The sequence below is a fragment of the Portunus trituberculatus genome, chromosome 25, assembly GCF_017591435.1.
Source record: "Portunus trituberculatus isolate SZX2019 chromosome 25, ASM1759143v1, whole genome shotgun sequence".
Taxonomy (NCBI): domain Eukaryota; kingdom Metazoa; phylum Arthropoda; class Malacostraca; order Decapoda; family Portunidae; genus Portunus; species Portunus trituberculatus.
The window spans coordinates 9,137,704-9,158,251 of record NC_059279.1 but is presented as its reverse complement, the minus strand read 5'-3'; the positions used below and the strand labels follow the sequence as shown (position 1 = coordinate 9,158,251).

At 43.6% G+C, this 20,548-nt stretch overlaps 1 protein-coding gene across 6 annotated transcripts in view; it reads left to right on the top strand.

Annotated features, from left to right (window-relative positions):
• The window catches only part of LOC123508982 (kinesin-associated protein 3-like), a 224,708-nt gene that overhangs the window by 173,168 nt on the left and 30,992 nt on the right, over positions 1–20,548 (top strand). For 4 of the 6 annotated variants that reach the window (XR_006676061.1, XM_045263084.1, XM_045263083.1 and 1 more), the window contains exon 15: positions 8,734–8,821. The exons of 1 other annotated variant lie outside the window; for it this stretch is intronic. Coding sequence is in view for 4 of the 5 variants with exons in the window: in XM_045263084.1 (XP_045119019.1) it covers positions 8,734–8,821 (88 nt within the window). In the remaining variant the exon portion in view is untranslated. Of the gene's footprint in view, positions 1–8,733; positions 8,822–19,061; positions 19,134–20,548 lie in introns of all 6 variants that reach the window. One more of the 6 variants, XM_045263082.1, reaches the window with a different exon arrangement.

The window sequence follows — 20,548 nt, the reverse complement described above, 5'->3', positions numbered from 1 at the left end:
TTGCATCCATATCTAATTTCTCCAGTCCTTTTGGCGTAGTTATAAAACCTCCAAAGTCTCTGGCTTGTCTAGACGGCATGTTTGTTATCGTCAGCTGATTACGGCCAAAACAATCACAGCCCACACTCTCCTCTCAGGGACCACTCTCCATATCCCTCACTTTCAACACTAAGCGACAGTAGGACATTAACAGGACACTAACTTAGAGTTACCCGGGCCCTGTAACACCATAGGTATTTTCCTTCTTCCCGTCCGCAGCCGGAGACGAGCCGTTCTCTCTCAGCGACGGCTGTGTGTGTGTGTGTGTAAGGATGTGGGTGTCAGCTTTGTGGATGTATGGGATAGGTTCTATGGGCAAAGGGATTTGTATGCTAGGGATGGTGTGCATCTGAGTAGGAAGGGTGTGAATGGAAGTTCAAATCAGGGGTTAAACTTGTTATAATCGGTTCGCTTAACGAGGTTTCGCTTAACGAAGTGTTTTTTTAAGAATGTAACCCCTTCATTAAGTGGGGGTTGCCTGTATATATATATATATATATATATATATATATATATATATATATATATATATATATATATATATATATATACAAATACATTTACATCAACTTATGAAGATGATATTAAGTTGAGATTATAGCATCATTCCAATTAGCAAGAAAATTAATTTTATTATAAAAGTTTTGGTTAGGAACCATAAATCTTAATTTGACTAAAAATTGACTCTAAAAGAAAATGGTGTGTTCTGTCTGGCTCAAGATGACAGAAAGAAATGACGGAGCAGTGAGAAAAAAAAAATAAATAAAAAAAAAAATAAATAAATAATTGACGACGACGGAAAAAGTGCTAGTGTGACGCTGCCTTAAGTGCTGCCACCTAGCGGGATCGAGATTGCTCACGGTAGGTTTGAATATGCTTGGGGGCAGCTCTGGATAGTAGCGATCCGGATACGCAGGCAATTACTGTAATACAAAATTACAGGTCACATATATGAAAGAAAAAAAAAATAGCGACATGAATTGAAAGAAGTATTCTTCTCCGTTTTAGTTTTTGTTTAATTGAAATCAAGCTAAAATTGGCTTTAAAATAGATTTTAGAAGAATAATATGTTTTGAGATCGGGTCAATAAAGTTTATCGATCGATCTCAATCCCGTTATAACACACTAGGAAGCTTATTCAGGTTTACTCTGTGTTCTTTTTTTCTTTTTTTATTATCTACAATCTCTTAATACAATTAGATGTATATGAGGCTCCTAGTCCCCTCCTGTCAATGATATAATGGTCCTGAAGAGGCTTTTCTTCTGACCTCCAGCTCTCACTTTTTCTGGTTGTGATGTATTCTTGAAGTTGCATGTTGTGCAGTGCATAATTATGGTGTTCTCGTATACATCAGGCTCGAAACTGTAGTCAAAGGCAGGATCTGGGCATGAATAACGAGAGGAAAGAAAATTTTTCAGCCTCCTTTTCATCAGCATGACAAGCTTGTCGTCACTTTCCTCATTTTCATTTCCTTTCTCAATACTTTATAGAAGAGCTTCTCTAATTGTGAGTAATGAGGCCTTTTCTTCATTTTTTTGTCTTTGTTCTGGCTGTGGTGTGGCAGTGGTGAGGTGTCAGGTTCAACACGCTCTTTTTATTCTTTGAGCTTCTATACTCATATTCTAGGCGTCCTTCCTCTGCTTATTCCTCTTAGACACCCGTCCCATGGTTGGCAGTAGGTGAAAAGCAGGATGCAGTAAATAAATTACGTGCTGTTTAGCAGAGTGAAGGGCGGATAGCAAGAGATGCAGCAACAACCCCTTTCTTTGATAGCTTTCCCCCTACTCAGTCTCGCTGGTGCCTTGATTGACATGACTAATAGACTTTCAGAGTTGCCGTATCATGTCCACCAAAAAAAAGTTAACATTTTAGCCTTTTTTTGTAGTTTTTGAGAGAGAGAGAGAGAGAGAGAGAGAAATCTGCTGATGTAAACAAACACACATGGTTGAGTACGGGACCTTTAAATGGCATTTAAACAAAAACCAATGTGCGTTTTGCCATAAAACTTCATGAAATAATAGCTGACGTGTATAACTACTATATATCATTTTTCATATTTTTTCGGTCTCTAAACTGGACGCTCCCCTTTAAAGCTCTCTGATACCCTAGCACTAACAACATGAGCATATAAACACAAAGACAATTTTAGAGGTCTTTAATAACAAAGAGAAACTGAAAATTCTTCAAAATAGTGGCTAAAGAGAATTTTCAGTTTCTCTTTGTTATTAAAGACCTCTAAAATTGTCTTTGTGTTTATATGCTCATGTTGTTAGTGCTAGGGTATCAGAGAGCTTTAAAGGGGAGCGTCCAGTTTAGAGACCGAAAAAATATGAAAAATGATATATAGTAGTTATACACGTCAGCTATTATTTCATGAAGTTTTATGGCAAAACGCACATTGGTTTTTGTTTAAATGCCATTTAAAGGTCCCGTACTCAACCATGTGTGTTTGTTTACATCAGCAGATCAATTTTTTTTTTTCTCTCTCTCTCTCTCTCTCTCTCTCTCTCTCTCTCAAAACTACAAAAAGGCTAAATGTTAACTTTTTTTTTTGGACATGATACGGCAACCTGAAAGTCTATTAGTCATGTCAATCAAGGCACCAGCGAGACTGAGTAGGGGAAAGCTATCAAAGAAATTGTTGTTGCTGCATCTCTTGCTATCCGCCCTTCACTCTGCTAAACAGCACGTAATTTATTTACTGCATCCTGCTTTTCACCTACTGCCAACCATGGACGGTGTCTAAGAGGAATAAGCAGAGGAAGGACGCCTAGAATATGAGTATAGAAGCTCAAAGAATAAAAAGAGCGTGTTGAACCTGACACCTCACCACTGCCACACCACAGCCAGAACAAAGACAAAAAAATGAAGAAAAGGCCTCATTACTCACAATTAGAGAAGCTCTTCTATAAAGTATTGAGAAAGGAAATGAAATGAGGAAAGTGACACAAGCTTGTCATGCTGATGAAAAGGAGGCTGAAAAATTTTCTTTCCTCTCGTTATTCATGCCCAGATCCTGCCTTTGACTACAGTTTCGAGCCTGATGTATACGAGAACACCATAATTATGCACTGCACAACATGCAACTTCAAGAATACATCACAACCAGAAAAAGTGAGAGCTGGAGGTCAGAAGAAAAGCCTCTTCAGGACCATTATATCATTGACAGGAGGGGACTAGGAGCCTCATATACATCTAATTGTATTAAGAGATTGTAGATAATAAAAAAAGAAAAAAAGAACACAGAGTAAACCTGAATAAGCTTCCTAGTGTGTTATAACGGGATTGAGATCGATCGATAAACTTTATTGACCCGTATCTCAAAACATATTATTCCCCTTCTAAAATCTATTTTAAAGCCAATTTTAGCTTGATTTCAATTAAACAAAAACTAAAACGGAGAAGAATACTTCTTTCAATTCATGTCGCTATTTTTTTTTTCTTTCATATATGTGACCTGTAATTTTGTATTACAGTAATTGCCTGCGTATCCGGATCGCTACTATCCAGAGCTGCCCCCAAGCATATTCAAACCTACCGCGCGAGCAATCCCTCGATCCCGCTAGGTGGCAGCACTTAAGGCAGCGTCACACTAGCACTTTTTCCGTCGTCGTCAATTTTTTTTTTTTTTTTTTTCTCACTGCTCCGTCATTTCTTTCTGTCATCTTGAGCCAGACAGAACACACCATTTTCTTTTAGAGTCAATTTTTAGTCAAATTAAGATTTATGGTTTCTAACCAAAACTTTTATAATAAAATTAATTTTCTTGCTAATTGGAATGATGCTATAATCTCAACTTAATATCATCTTCATAAGTTGATGTAAATGTATTTGTATATATATATATATATATATATATATATATATATATATATATATATATATATATATATATATATATATATATACAGGCAACCCCGCTAATGAAGGGGTTACATTCTTCACTTCGTTGTTAAACCTCGTTAAGCGAACCGATTATAACAAGTTTAACCCCTGATTTGAACTTCCATTGAGAGTAAGCAAAGCGAAAGTGCATCATAGTACAGTAAAAGGTTTCATTTAAGTCATTATAATGTACACTAATGTATGTATGTACGTAACTTTTTTAATGTTGATGGTCTTAACTTTATGAAGGTAGGAGAGTGAAACGGGAAATACACTAACTGGCAACCTGTGGAATGTAAACAAAGTGCGCATCATGGTACCGCATACAAAACTTATGTACCACATTTTCACAAGGCTTTCCATTTTATCCATTGTAGAGTCATGAGTTCAGGTGCTTCTTTTAGCGTTCAAGGAAGATGCGGTCTCACCAGCCTTCTTAACCCCTTCGTTACCGACCCGTCAACCTTATGTAAACAAGACGTTTTGCTGCCGAACCGACTGCCCACGCACTCTGCATCGTCCGTGGGGTAGTCTTCAGCTTCTCACAAACACCCTGTTCACACTATATTATTTATTTTTATGTTTTCTATCAGAGAAACCCCACAACATGTCATTTGAGTAAAAAAAAAATATGCAGCATGTGTGTTGGTCCAGAGAGACAGAGCAACAATCACATCTTTCCCCATGAATAACTGAAAACAGTGTAGATCACTCATAGCACTAGCTTCATGATGTAGAATAATACTAGGATGTACATCAGGAAAATCAGTGTTACATGTATAGGTATGGGGTTAGGTCTGGTGTCAGAGAATGGGTCTGAAAGAAGTGTGAAAACTGTTTTTCTACCAGCAGCTGTGGGGGGTGAGGCAGGAGGGCTGCATGACAGGCCACTGCTGGCGGATAACGTCTCAATACTCTCGTCGCCGCTGGTAGCATCACTCTCTATATCACTGATAGTTTCAGGATCAAACAAAGTATCATCACCTTCCATTGAGTCATCAGACCCCACAAATTCACTTTTTGTCCCACCATCATATTCATCTTCACTGTGAGTTGTAGAGATATCCATAATTGCGAAGTAAATCCGCGCGTGCTACCACAAAAAAACTTCAGGCAGCACTGAAAAGAAGCTAGAGAATATCGTATTGCGGCACTCGACAAGCATGTGTTGCCATACGTAGGTCAGAAAATATGATGTATTTAAAATAATATATGATGATTGGTCTTCACAAATTACGTCACAACACTGACAATATCTCATTGGTCAAAGTTTATGTCGTTTCAAACCGTCCCACGAATGGCTGCAGCCTTATGTTTGTAAACACAGACACTTGCCACCACGTGGATAGAAATAACCCAAAAACCGATGCCTTGAGAGCCCTCAATACACACAGCTTATAATCGTGGCATGTGCTTGTCACTGGGAGTGCGCTCGGTTCCTGGCGCGTGAACTCAGCCGTGACACGCACGTGTCACAAAACACACATCCGGTAATGAAGGGGTTAATAGAGTCTGCTGACTTGAAAATAGTAGACAGTAGATGGAGACAAGATGGTGGCAAGCAATGTTATTAGTTTTCTGGCCTCTCTCTTGTCTGTGAATAATACCCAGCTTCACTTCGAGAGTAAGACACTTCCTGGTCTTCTTAGGAACGTTAGGCCACATTACAGGGCGTTTTGGTGGTAAGTTGAATTAGGGAAGATGAGCTGCTGGTGACGCTGTTATGTTTTGACTGGGGAGTGAGTGGTGCGTGTGATTTTGATCTTGATCTTGATGCTACAGGTGACGCAGAATTTCTTCTGAGTCAGGCCTTTGTATCAGCAGCGCCTGTGTTGTCCACGAGAGGCTTGATATTGATCTTTATTCTACAGGTGTCTCAGGATTTCTCCTGAGGCAGGCCTTAGTACCAGCAGCTCCTGGTGTATTCAAAAGCCTGTCAGCTTGCATGATACGGTGGGGCTTTCAAATTTGGAAAAAATTACCTGGATAAAACTTCGTTAAAGCGAGTTTGGTGTTCGTTAAACGAGCAGTTGGTAGTAAAACAAAACCTTTGTTGTAGCGAAATTTCGTTGTGTGAACCTTCGTTAAACCGGGGTTGCCTGTGTATATATATATATATATATATATATATATATATATATATATATATATATATATATATATATATATATATGTATAGTGTTCCAGCCTAGCAGCGAAAAGTGTTTCAGTTGTTTGTTTACATTTCTCCGTGAGATTCTCCAAGGCAGAACTTCCAAGTAGCAAATGGCCAAGATAAGCTGCTCTGTCGTTTATAAGTGGACAAAGCTGTCTGAAGTTTCTCATAAAGAGCATTAAAGGCCAAAAATAGCTGGGGGGTGAAGGGGCAGCCATGTTTGTTTACAGCTGACAAACACGACAAAGAAAGTTGACGGAAAAGTGCTAGTGTGACGCCGCCTTTACTGTTGGGTGTACATCCCACCACCCCCTGGTACTGCTTATGTACTATTTTTTGTTCCAGATTATACATTTAATGTGCTTTCATTCATTGTTTACTTACCCATTTGGGTTATGTACATGTTTTTTCTCAATTTATAAGGGGTTGGGAGAGAAAATTCCGTGTATCTGAGTATTTCGTGTATCCGCCAGGGCCTTGGCTGCTATAATCCGGATACGCGGGCGATTACTGTACATATATGTGACTTACACGAATTCCCCACCCCCTAAAAAAATTTTACTCAGACTTTAGGGAGATGCAGGATTTATTTATTTGATTTTGTGGGGATTTAAGATTTTGGGATTACTATTGTATCTCCAAAATCTTCAGACCCTAAATTACTAGATGGTATAGTTTATTATTTTGATAATTAAATACCCTTCCCATCAGGAAGCCAATTTTAAATGTCTTGTGTGATTTTGTCATAGCCTGACTCACGCCCTACACAATACATGGCCAGGAGTCAAGTAGGGTGGTGTGTCATTTAGCTCTCTAATTTTTGTCTAACAGGTATAAGTTGACAAGAATTAGAATGAGAAACATCAAGAAGAGAAGACAACTAGAAACAAACAAACAAATGTATTGTTGTGAGACAGCTGGATTTTCAATTCTGGCCTCCCCTCTCCCCTCCATCATTCGTGTTATCTCCCCCTCCAAGACCCTGCCTAACCCCATGCCTCACTGCCAGGCTTCTTCACCATCTCTCTATATCATAAGAATGTTATGATCTTTTCAAACACTTTTTTTCTTACTGCCTTCATCATCACAACTTTACATCACATAGGTCTCACAATAACACTATTACAAAAAATTATGTTGAGACTGAGGTAGAAAGCTGTACCAGACAAGCAATAAATACTTAACTATCATTATCTCACTTCAACACACTAATAATGACTCAGATAGTGTCCAGTTCAGCAGTGAAACAGCAGATTGCCATGATGCTGCTGATGGCACCTTCCCAACCCTCACATTTTCTAGAGAAGCAGGTATCTTAAATGTTATCATTTTATCATGCTCCAGGAAGTCATTATTTTATACACAATCATTTAATGTGCTTTCATTCATTGTTTTCTTACCCACTTGGGTTATGTACATGTTTTTTTTTTCTCAATTTATAAGGAGTTGGAAGAGGAAATTCCGCATATCTGGATATTTCGCACATCCGCCAGGGCCTTGGCTGCTATAATCCAGTATGCGGGCGATTACTTTGATATTCTTTTAGTAAAAAAAAAAAAAGTAAAAAAAAAAAAAAAACAGATTTTGAAAAAAATTCATAAAACAAAAGCAAAAGATGAAATGAAAAATCTAACAACGTGGAAACCTTTCATATTATAACCTGTCTTTGCCACAGGAAAATGAAGGTTATGGAGCAAATAATAACGCCAGAATAACACTTGTAAGTTTTAGTTGCAATTATAATTGCATGGCGGGGTTGGGGACTAGAATGGGGATGAATGTCTAATATTGATGTACACTTAACCCTCGGCTATCGCGCCTAATTGGGGCCGAAATAGCCGTGCCATAGCCGAAAACGCGATAGCCGAATCGATCTTGGCGGGAAGGCGGTTTTGGCCAATGAGCTCTCAGATATCCCATGATGTCATGGCTGGGCGCACGATAGCAGGCATCTGAGGTTGCTATAATGAAATTTTAGTAGCTTTTCATGGGTGCGTGATAGCAATAAAACGCGATAGCTGAAGTCACGATAGCCGAGGGTTGACTGTACATGTTCCCAATACTTCACAACATAAAAATCAATCAATCAGATGTTTCGTGCATATTTACCGGAGATATGAAGCACCGATCTAATACCGATCTAAACTGGATGCTCCCCTTACATGGGATTAGACAAATATATGAATAAGGATGAGATGGATATTGTTAGGTTTCATACAGAGAGTGACATGGGTAGACCTGACAGCTTCATGTAGCTTCCCTTATTTTCTTCTTATGTTCCTTTAGAGTCAGTTACCATCCCTTGATAGTCCTCTCAGTCTTTACACAGTAGAATCTCAGTTTTTGAACTTCATTAATTCCTGAATGCAGTTAGAAATTTGAAATGTTTGGAAACTGAACTGTTTTTGCTTTAGAAATCAATGTAAAATGGATTAATCTATTTCTGGACACCTGGACTCCCTGTCTTAGCAACTTATGACAGATACTCTCCACAGGCAAGATGACTGTTCCACAACATCTCCAATTTAGAAATTATTCATCAGCAGAAAAGATATATTGAATGAACTTCATGACATGGAACTTTTCAGAAGATATTGTCTAGACTGCAGGTATTCTCTTTGTCACCAGTCTTGATTTGGCTGCAAACTTACAGATGGCTTGTCCTCCCCGGAGAGTGAAGAGTACCCTGGCATTAATGGTCACAGTGAAACTTCCCGTCCCTCTTCTAATTACACTAACCGGTAAGGCTAGTTGCATATATGTGTTTGGGAGGAATAGGAATGCCTTCTGAGAATTGTTTTGATGCTTTTAAAAGTTAAAATGAATATTCTAAGAGTTGTTTATTATGCAAATAACAAAGAATTAGCTTTCTTTAATCAGTGTAGTAAATCCTCAATTTAGTCACCAGCATGCAATAATTACAGTGATAAATATTGGTCTTGTAAATGAAAAAAAAAGTGGTCACAGCAACAATTAACATAATTTCTCTGCCATTAGTGTATTAGATTGAGGTTTTACCATATCTGCATGCATTTTTATAGAGGTGTTAATGATTTTTAGTACATGCTAAATATAATCTAACTACCCTGAACGACAAGCTTTCAAGAATTATTATTTTCAGTAGATTTTGCATGTATGATTTGAAAAAAGTGCAGCAAAGCCTTGGTGTATCACTGAACTAGAGATTTAGAGACAGTGATCAAAATTTTTCAAGGAATATATGATAGGGTAGTGAAAGCCAACAGGCAACATGTTTGAGGAACTTTGAACCTGTACAGCATTGATGTCATAATACTGTTATCAAAATGTTTCAAAGGAATATATGATATGGTACTGAAAGCTAACAGGCAACTCAATTTAACCCTTAAACTGCTAATTCCTAATTGCTGAATGCTTTGGTGCGCCTAAAATATAAACATTCCCATGTCAGAGAAAATATATTTTGAATTGTATGCCATGAATGGCAAACATCCAAAATACAGTAATACTGAAGTTTTGAATCTGTAAATAAATAAATAGAGCAAGAAATAGGCCTACCAAACTTCGCAGGCTTTGGAAAGCGCAGGGAATTAGTGACACGTCGAGTGCAATGTATGGTCCGGGTTGGGAGCTGAGCTCTACCAAGCTGGGCCGTTTTCTACGCTCTCTCTCTCTCTCTCTCTCTCTCTCTCTCTCTCTCTCTCTCTCTCTCTCTCTCTCTCTCTCTCTCTCTCTCTCTCTCTCTCTCTCTCTCTCTCTCTCTCTCTCTCTCTCTGTGTGCATGTTTCTGCGTGTCCTACATGATATGAGTCTTCTGTACAGATGTTTTATACATATATATGTATGATAGAACTTTATCTGTGTGTGTGTGTGTGTGTGTGTGTGTGTGTGTGTGTGTGTGTGTATGTGTGTTGGTCCGTCACGAATCCTCTGTACAGATGTTTTGTACGTATTGGGTATGTTTGACTGAGCTGAGCTTTGTGTGTGTGTGTGTGTGTCCGTCATGAATCCTCTGTACAGATGTTTTTGTACGTATTGGGTATGTTTGATTGAGCTTTGTGTGTGTGTGTTTCACTGTTTGATCTGCTGCAGTCTCTGACGAGACAGCCAGACGTTACCCTACGGAACGAGCTCAGAGCTCATTATTTCCGATCTTCGCATAGGCCTGAGACCAGGCACACACCACACACAAGGTCACAACTCCTCGATTTACATCCCGTACCTACTCACTGCTAGGTGAACAGGGCTACGTGAAAGGAGACACACCCAAATATCTCCACCCGGCCGGGGAATCGAACCCCGGTCCTCTGGCTTGTGAAGCCAGCGCTCTAACCACTGAGCTACCAGGCGTGTGTGTGTGTGTGTGTGTGTGTGTGTGTGTGTTTGTATTTACCTATTTGTGTATTACAGGGCCCGAGCTAAGCTCTCTGTGACCTGTCTCCTTGTCCATTCCTGTCATATCTCTCTTTCATCTGATTGACACACACTGCATCAACGACATCACTGCTCAGTTTATTTCACTTATCAATACTACGATGCAGGAAACTGTACTTTCTCACGTCATTTAGACAGATGTCTTTTATTAGTTTTTTTCCATGTCCTCAGAGATGATTACTTGTGGTCACCTTTATCAACTCTCTGTCCAATATGTCAATCTTGTTCACCAATTTATACATAGTTATCATGTCTCCCCTTGTTCTTCTCTCTTCTAATGTGGTCAGCCCCAGTTTCCTCAGTCTTTCCTCATAGTCTAACTCCCTGAGTCCTGGTACCATCCTTGTTGCCAGCCTCTGTACCCTTTCCACCTTCTTCACATTTTTCTTCATATGCGGTGACCAGACACAGCTGCATATTCTAACTGGGGTCTTATTAAGTGCATAGTATCTTCATCATTCCTTCATCTAGGTAGTGGAATGTAAGACCAATATTTTGAAGCATGTTATATGTTTTCCAAAATATCTTGTTTATGTGTTTCTCCGGTGATAGAGTGTTTTGCACAGTTACTCCTAGGTCTGTCTCCTCATTGGTCTCTTCAATTTTCTCATCCCCCAGCCTGTAATCCCTGTTTGGTCTGTATCTACTTCTTCCCATTTTCATAACATGGCTCTTGTTTATATTAAATTCCATCTGCCACTCTTTACTCCACTCATATATTTTATCAAGATCTTCCTGTAACTTGTTACAATCTTCCACATTCTTTACTCTCCTCATAATTTTAGTATTGTCCGCAAACATATTCATGTAACTGTCAATTCCTACTGGCATATCATTAACATAAATCAAAAACATGATGGGACCAAGCACTGACCCTTGTGGAACTCCACTGGTTACCTTCTTCCACTCAGACTTCTTTCCTCTCACCACTGTTCTCATTTCTCTTCCCATTAAGTAATTTTCCATCCATTTTGCTAGTTTATCATTTACTCCTCCAATCTTCTTTAGTTTCCACATCAGTCTATTGTGTGGTACTTTATCAAAGGCCTTTCTCAAGTCCAGGTAGATAGCATCCACCCATCCCTCTCTATGTTGTAGTATGTCAGTCACTCTTGAATAAAAACATAATAAATTGGATATGCACGATCTTCCTTTTCTGAAACCAAACTGCCTTTCACTCAGAATGTTTTCACTTTCTAGATACTCACTCCACTTAGCTTTAATTACTTCTTCACATACCTTGCACAATATACTAGTCAACGATACTGGTCTATAATTTAACGGTTCCATTCTACTACCATTCTTATATATAGGCACAATGTCAGCTCTTTTCCACTCTTTCGGGACTATTCCTGTTCGTATGGAGGTTTCCACAATATCAAATACAGGGTTCAACAATTGATCCTTACATTCTTTTAGCAACCTCCCAGATATGCCATCAGGCCCCATTGATTTATTAATATCCAGATTGCTTATAATTTTCCTTACATCTTCTTTAGTAACCATGATGTCCTGCATTTGCTTTATTTCCGTAGGCCTTTCTCCCATAAAATGCTCCTCCTTTGTAAACACTTTGCAAAAGTTGTCGTTCAAAATTTCAGCTATATCTCTAGCATCCTCATATACTTCTTCCCATTTTTACCTTTTCTATTGCCTCCCTTTTATTTAGTTTTCCATTTATGAATTTGTAAAACATTTTGGGTCACTATCACAGTTTTCCACCACTCTCTGTTCATATTCCTTCTGTGCTGTTCTCCTTACTTCAACATATCTATTCCTTGCTGTTTTGTAGACTTCTCTTGATAATACATCACTGTTTTTCTTAAGTTTCTTCCATGCTTTTTCTTTGTTCTTTTTTGCTTCTTCACAATTTCTATTAAACCACTGTTTATTATTTAAAGTCCTCTTTCTGTGATATGGCACAAACTTTTCACAGCAGAGTTATATAAATCCGTAAATTTATCGTATTGCAATTGCATATCCCCTTCCTGGTATACCACAGACCAGTCAATTTCATTAAAGAACTCTCTTATATGGTTATAATTTGCCCTAACATAATTTAATTTTTCCTCCCTGTGCTCCACACTCTTATCCGTGCTTAATTCCATATCCAGCTCAAAACTTAGGACATCATGGTTGCTTTTCCCCAAGGGACATTCATGTTCAATTTCCTCTTTTAGGGAGATGCCCCTGGTAAATACCAAATCCAACCTCGCTGCAACATTCTGTCCCCTGCACCTTGTTGGTGATCTCACCCACTGTGTCATCAAGTTATTTGTTGCTACGTTTAACAATTCTTCTGCCCACTCACCACCATTCACCACTTCATAGTCTTCCCACACTATTTCCTTACAATTAAAGTCCCTGACTATCATTACTCTATCCTTTCTGATGAGTTCCTACTTCATTCTGTCCAGAGTATTTCTCATCACCATTTGATACTGTTCATAGTTCCAAGCACTGGTTCTGGGTGGTATGTATATTGTTATAATATTAATGTCCCTCTTACCATCTGTTATAAGCATACTTATCATTTCTGTCACAGACAGCTGTTTTTCATACAAAATATAGCAGTACCACTGCTCCACATACCTTTTTCGCCGAGAAACCGCCCGCTTTAGCGCTACGCCTGGCAGGGCAGCGCTCATTGCTGCCGCCAGCACACTGCGTGGACAACCAGTCAGTTATTTCTCAGCGCTCAGAACGAGTAGACCTGCGTTTCCGCCGCTGCTTCCTTTCTTCCTCGCCTCTTTTCTTTTGCCTTCTTTTCTCCTCCTATTTCTATGGAGGAAGATTTTAGTGATGTTCCTGTGTCTCCGGGGCTGTCTGTTCTCGTCCTGGAGGGTGTTTTGGCCAGCCATATGGACATCCCTGCAGGTCCTTCTACAGGGTTTACGTCTCCTTCGCCACAGCCCACAAGGCGGATTTGCTCTAGGCCTGACTGTACCAGGGTCTTGGGTAGTGCCCTCCACGATCCTCATTCAGTCTGTATCAAGTACAGGGAGTTCTGCAGCCTAGGTAAGAGGTGTGATGAGTGTTCTGGCTGGAGCAAGGATAAGATTCTTACCGCCTACAAGTATCAATGCGGGTTGAGGCGCAAGTGGGAGGCTAAAGCTAACTTAAAGGGTAAATCTAAGGGCTCTCTTACCCGGTCTGGTATCAGCAGTGACACGAGCCATATGTCTGGGGATTCTAGCTCTCAGGTCTCCTCTGCTGTTTCTGTTGGAGGTGTTGCCCTTCAGGCAGGCAGTGTAATTTCTCAGGATGAACTCACTGCTAATGATTCAGCTTCTCAGCAGGGTTCTAAGCCTCCAGTCTCTATAGATCTTTCCCTGTTTTTGGTATCCTGGCAGGAGCAACTCCTTGCTTCTGTTGACAGCCTGGTGTCTTCACGATTGAGAGAGTTACATAACCCTGTGTCTTCCCTGGCTACTGACCGACCTCTTTCAGCTCTCCCCTCGTCCTCGGACAGAGACCTGATGAAGTTCAGTGTCCTGCCCCCCCAGAGTCCTGACGCAAAAAGGTGTGTGCAGTCACATCAAGTCAGGGGGCCAGGGGGGGCCGTCCGGGGGCTTGAGGTGGCTTCCAAGCGTTCTCATCCTCCTAAGGATGACGCTAGAAGGATCAAGAAGTCCCGCCCCACCTCAGTGGTGACCGGTGCCCTGGCTCCTTCCCAGGCCCGGTCGGTGGGAAGGGACAAGGAGAGGGTGGACCAGTGCACTGCTCCTGGCCCCTCCCCCAAGGCCCAGGGTGAGGGCCCAAGCAAGGGTGATGCTCTGCCCCTTCGCCTACCAGGTGGCTTGCCCACGCCCTTTCTACGGGCTGCCACCTATGTCCTTTCAGCCGCTAGGGGCTCAGAGTCAGCCGACCCCCCTACGTCCTACCAAACCCACTGTCTTACGCCAGAGAGGCGCCAGGACCTCCCCTCCCCTCGAGGTGTGCGCTTCCCCTCTGAGGCTGGTGTCTCCGCTCCTGGAGGCACCCCCTGGCCTGCCCGTCTCCGGGGTAGTGACCTTATCCTCATGGATAGCACTGATAGACAGGTACTCCATGGTTCCCCCCGGCCTTCTTGTTCAGGGTGGCAGGGCCCGGCCTCCTTGTCTCCAGGATCTGCCCCGTCCCTCCACATCCCCGGGGGGCTGGAGGAGGATGAGATCCAGCCCACATCGGCCTCCATGTACCATTGCATGATGGATTACATCAATTCAGTGTTTGAGGATGCGATGGGCCAAAGGCTTGAGCAAGAGCGTCCTCTCGCGCCCGGAGCTGGTGCACCTGAGTCACAGGGAGGGCCGATTCTCCTCGCTAGGGCTCAACCCCTCCAGTTCTTCAGGGAGCAAGCCAACAATGCTTACCTGAAGGCCTATGACAGGAAGCCGGCTTCTCTTGGTTATCCTTCAGGCAGGTTTGCCAGGATGTATGCAGTATTGGACCAGGAAGGCTCAGGGAAGGCTACTGCCGTTAACCAGGACTTGCACCATGCCTTGAACTCGGCCTCCCGTGAGCCGAGGGTTATCCGTGACCAGCAGGAGGTCGCCAGGATGGAGGGAGTGGTTGGTCGTTCTCTGGACGCACTTAACTACTCTTTTTGGTGCTTAGGTGCCCTTCACCTACTGACGGTACCACATCTCCCCTCGCACCTGTTGGATTTAGAGGGACAGCTCTTTAAGGCTGTTCGTATGGCCTTGAATCACATCTGCCGTGATTCTACTTACGTCAATGCCAATCTTCGGGCCTGGAGAAGGGAGTCCTACATTGCCCACCTCAGACCCACCTTCTCTCAGGTGGAGAAGGGCATCCTTAGACTTCCCCATCTTTTCTCCTCTCCTCTTTGATGAGGCCAAGCTGCAGGAGGCGTTCCAGTCTTCCAAGAGTAATGCTGCCATGACTCTCCATGAGACTGCTCTCAGGGCCCTGGCTCGTCCACGTCCGGCCACCGGTACTCCCTTGGTGGAGCGTGGTTCTCATCTTCCTGCCCCCTCAGCCTCGAGGCCTCCGGCTGCTCCTCCCCGGCGAACACAAGTTCGCCCTCTTCCTGGGAATCATCAGGGTGAATCTTCCGGACCGCTCTCTGCCCGCCCTAGTGGGCAGTCAGGAGGACGGAGGGGTAAGCCCTTCCGGAAATGACAGTCTTTCTTACCATGGGGTGGTGGGGGACTGTCTGGCCCTTTGCTGGGAAGGTTGGCTCAAGATCGGGGCAGAGGAATGGGTCCTCAGCGTTCTGCGGGAAGGCTACCAGATCCCCTTCTCTTCCCCTCCACCCCTGACCACTCTCTTCGAGGATCGCAGGGGTTATGCCCCAGGGTCACCCAAGGGTCTCGCCCTCGAGATGGAGCTCCAGCGTCTCTGGACAAAAGGGGCTATAGAGGAAGCACCTCCCTCCCCAGGTTTCTACAGCCATGTGTTTGTTGATCCAAAGGCCACAGGCGGGTTCCGCCCCATCATCGACCTCTCCCTCCTCAACAAGTATGTCGTCACCACCAAATTCAAGATGGAGACTGTCTGGATGGTAATGTCGGCCATCCGACAGGACGACTGGATGGTGTCACTGGACCTTCAGGACGCATATCTTCAGGTGCCCATTCATCCCCACAGCCATCAGTTCCTGCGCTTTGTGTGGGAGGGGTACCACTTTCAGTTTCAAGTTCTCTGCTTCGGTCTCTCCACTGCTCCGCAGGTTTTCACTCGTCTGATGGCTCCTGTCTCGGCAGAGTTCCATCGTCGGGGCTTCCGCATCCTTTGCTACCTCGACGACTGGTTGGTACTGGCCTCTTCAGCGGTAAAAGCTCGACAAAGCCACAGCTTGTCTGCTCAGGCTCTGCTCGGACCTGGGCATCCGAGTAAATTGGGAGAAGTCATCCCTGACCCCTGCACAGGAGAAGACCTTCCTCGGGATGGTGATTCGTTCCCCTCTTTTGAGGGTTTTCTTAACCCAGGGGAGGATACGAGGCCTCCAGGATTTACTCCACTCCTTCCTCAGTTGCCCGTCCCCCCCAGCGGAGCACTGGTTGAGACTTCTGGGGCACATGTCTTCCCTCATACATCTAGTGCCGGGATCCAGGAGGCGGACGCATCTCCTGCAGATCCAACTGAACCAGCAATGGGACAGGTGGTCGATGCTCGACGACCATCCGGTCAGCTGGGACAGTGCTTCACGTCAGGACCTGGAATGGTGGCTGAAGGACGAGAACTTGGGGCAGGGTCAGCCTCTTCAGGTTGCCATTCCGGACCACCTTCTCTACAGTCGGCTGGGATGCGTCGCTCCTCCAGGCTTCTGTGAGTGGCCTGTGGAACATCCAGGAACAGACGCTCCACGTGAACGTTTTAGAACTCCGTGCGATCCGCCTCAGCCTCCAGCACTTCACGGAGGTGGTGAGGGGCTTAGTTGTCGCTGTCTTCTCGGACAACACCACGGCCCTCGCTTACCTGCACAGGGAGGGGGGTACTCACTCTATCCTTCTCAACCTCGAGGCACGCCAGGTCCTCGACTGGGCAGAAGCGCATGCAGTGTCGATCTTGCCCCAGTTTGTGAGGGGCTCAGTCAATATGGTGGCCGACTGCCTCAGCCGCCGACACCAATCCCTGTCCACAGAGTGGACCTTACATATGGATGTTTGTCACCTGCTGTGGCGGGTCTGGGACTACCTGACAGTCGACCTGTTCGCCACTCGTCTCAATTACCAGATTCCGAACTTTGTGTCCCCCTTTCAGGATCCGGCGGCCATCGCCACAGACGCCTTCCTCTACAATTGGGACAACCAGGATCTGTACGCCTTTCCACCCTTCCCCCTCATCAGGAGAGTTCTCAACAAGCTCCGGGCTTCCCGGAACACCCGTCTCATCCTCATAGCTCCTTACTGGCGTCAGAAGGAATGGTTTCCAGATCTGTTGGCCGCGTCGGTGGAGCCTCCCCGCTGCCTCCCTCTTCGCAAAGATCTATTGAGACAGCCACACATCCACAAGTTCCACACCGGTCTCTCCGGGCTTTAGCTGACAGGTTGGAGACTATCCAGCGCTTTCTGAGGCACAGGAGTTTCTCCTCTAAGGTGGCCCAGTTCTTATCTCACGACAAGAGGTCTTCCTTTGCTTCCAACTATCAGCACAAGTGGAAGGTGTACAGGAAGTGGTGCAAAGATCATGGCCACACTGTCTCCAATCCCACAGTCCAAAAGATCGCAGATTTTCTCGTTCACCTGTGCCAGGATTGCAATCTTTCTACCTCTGCCATTAAGGGTTATAAGGCCATGCTGAATGGAGTCTTTGCAATCAGGGGCATGGACCTCAACAATGACCGGGTGTTGAGTGCTATGGTCAAGGCGTGCTCTTCTCAACCCAGCAGACCTACTAGGAATCTTAGTTCTTCCTGGAACCTGGATGTAGTTCTTCGCTGCCTGTCCAAGGCACCCTTCGAGCCCCTTCGGCTCTCGTCCTCCAGGGACCTGACCAGGAAGACTCTTTTTCTCCTGGCATTAGCTACTAGCTACAGCGCAGAGGGTAGGGGAGATTCAGGCCCTCTCCTCCCGGACTAGCTGGCAAGGACAGGATCTTATGGTCTGCTATCTCCCTGAGTTCATTGCTAAGACGGATACGGGAGTTCACAGCACGCCCCGGGAATTCCGTATTAAGAACCTTACTTCCATTCTTGGTTCCATGGATGAGGAGCGCTTTTTGTGCCCTGTTCGGGCTCTCTGCCACTACTTACAACGGACTGCTTCAGAGACAAGGCCCAGGAATCTGTTTGTTGCATTTAAACACCCTTCTCAACCTATGTCGAAAGCGGCCATCTCATACTTCCTCAGGGATACCATCAAGTCTGCCCATGAGGCTACTTCTGACTCTGTCTGCCTCGAGGTCAATACCCGTGCCCATGACATCCGTGGCATTGCTGCCTCCATGCTCCTGTGGGAAAACTGCTCGGTTCCAACCATCCTGAAGGCAGCACGCTGGAGGACTCACTCAGTCTTTGCCGACCATTATCTCTGCGATATAGTGCGGAAGGAAGGCGACGTGTTTTCCCTGGGTCCAGTTGTTGCAGCCAGTCACATTGTGGGCTGACAACTACCACAAGGTCCTCTTTGCTCTGGGGTAACGCTTTGGCTCCCTCAGGTGAACACTCCAGTGCTCCCTTACACTGCTCGTCTTAGTTGATTGGGTCAGTAGCCGGTTCTCTCCTCTGCGTCAGGGTATTGAGCACGCTCCTGGAACACTCATCCCCTGACCCCTAAGGCCTGCTCCCTTTTAGACACACGGGTTAGGACCTCCCAAACCCTCAGCCGAGCCCACTGGCATCCCTATGCTGCCCGGCCTCAGCCAAGAGGTTAGTGTCTACATATGGACAGTTTGTTTTCACCCTCTACGCCTGGCACTTTCTTCTGACTCCTGCCTCCTTCAGTGTTGGAGTCTGCTATATTTTGTATGAAAAACAGGTGTCTGTGACAGAAATCTAATTTTTGATACTAAAATTAATTTCTTCACTTACCTGTTTTTCATACAAAACTTCACTGCCCTCCCTTCCTCCCCTAGTCAGGTTCTCTCCCTTGAGAAATAACTGACTGGTTGTCCACGCAGTGTGCTGGCGGCAGCAATGAGCGCCGCGCTGCCAGACATAGTGCTAAAGCGGGCGGTTTCTTGGCTAAAAAGGTATGTGGAGCAGTGGTACTGCTATATTTTGTATGAAAAACAGGTAAGTGAAGAAATTAATTTTAGTATTAAAAATTAGATTTCTTCATTTCCCTTTCTAAAGTTCACCTCCTTCACTATCAGATCTTCCTTAGTAAAAAACATTATACCACCACCTCCTTTATTTTTTCTATCATTTCTCCATACTTTGTAGTGTTTTACATCAAACCAATCTAGCTTTATTTCGGGCCTTAACTTTGTTTCCACCACACACATTATGTCCGGTTCATTGTTTCCTAGGTAATTCATACATTCTAGCATTAGACAGAAATCCATCTATATTCGTGTAAGTCACTTGAATTCCGTTCCTAATCTCTTTCTTCCATGTTTCAGTCAGTGTAATGTCTATTCCGTCTGTTTTATCCACCACTTCTTCAGCCTCCTATTTCTCATCCTCCAAAAAAAACTTGGTCTTTTCCTCCTTGGTTCTTTCCTCATTCTTCTCTCTCACTTTAGTTACAAGCTCTTTCTTTTTCATTCTTTCATCCTGTGTCATATTTCTTCTTATGTAAATTGTTTTGGTTTCCTCGTAGTCTTTAAGTTTCCAGGCCCTCCTCAGCAAGGCCTCGGCTGCCACCTGAGACTTTAATTTCAATTTTAATGGTCTACTCTTGCCTTCTTCAAAAGCTCCTAGTCTCACACTTTCCTCTACCTCAACATATAGGCATTCTTCCTCCTCAGAGATCTTATTCAGTAAAAACTTAATCCTGTCATTTTCCTTATCCCTCCTATCTTGCCAGTTCCTGTTAGTTTCCTCTCTCAAACCTGTTATGATCACGCATTTTTTCTTTTCAGCAATATCTCTCACCACATACTCATTTTCCTTCAATGCCTTTACCATGTCACTCTGTGTAATCACTTTATTTTCTTCTTCTTGCTTTTTCATTATCTCCTTAAAGGACTTTTGTACTTCTTGGTGTTCATGTTTCACTTCCTTCATCTTGGCATCAATTAGGTTAAGGCATTCCTCCTTCCCCATGTCTCCTTCGGATATTTTCTTTTCCATTTCGAGGAGTTTAGCCTTCATCTCGTCACATTGTTTCTTTAGATGTTGATTTTCTTTCTCCATTTCCACTTTTTCTTTCAATAGCTCTTTGTTCTCTCTCGTTAATATATAGATTTCTTTTTTGAAGGTATCGTTCTCTGCTATGACTCTATCTAGCTTTTCTTCTATGGATCTAATATTTAGAAACTTACTTTTTTAATGCCTGAATTCTTGCATCCATGTCGAATTTATCTAGTCCACTTGGAGTGGTCACAAAACCCTCGAAGTCACGCACATTTCTAGGAGTACTTGTCATGATTGCTATTGCCAGCTGTTTCGGCCAAAACAAAACAAAACACCGCCGACACTCTTCAATCAGGGACCACTCTCC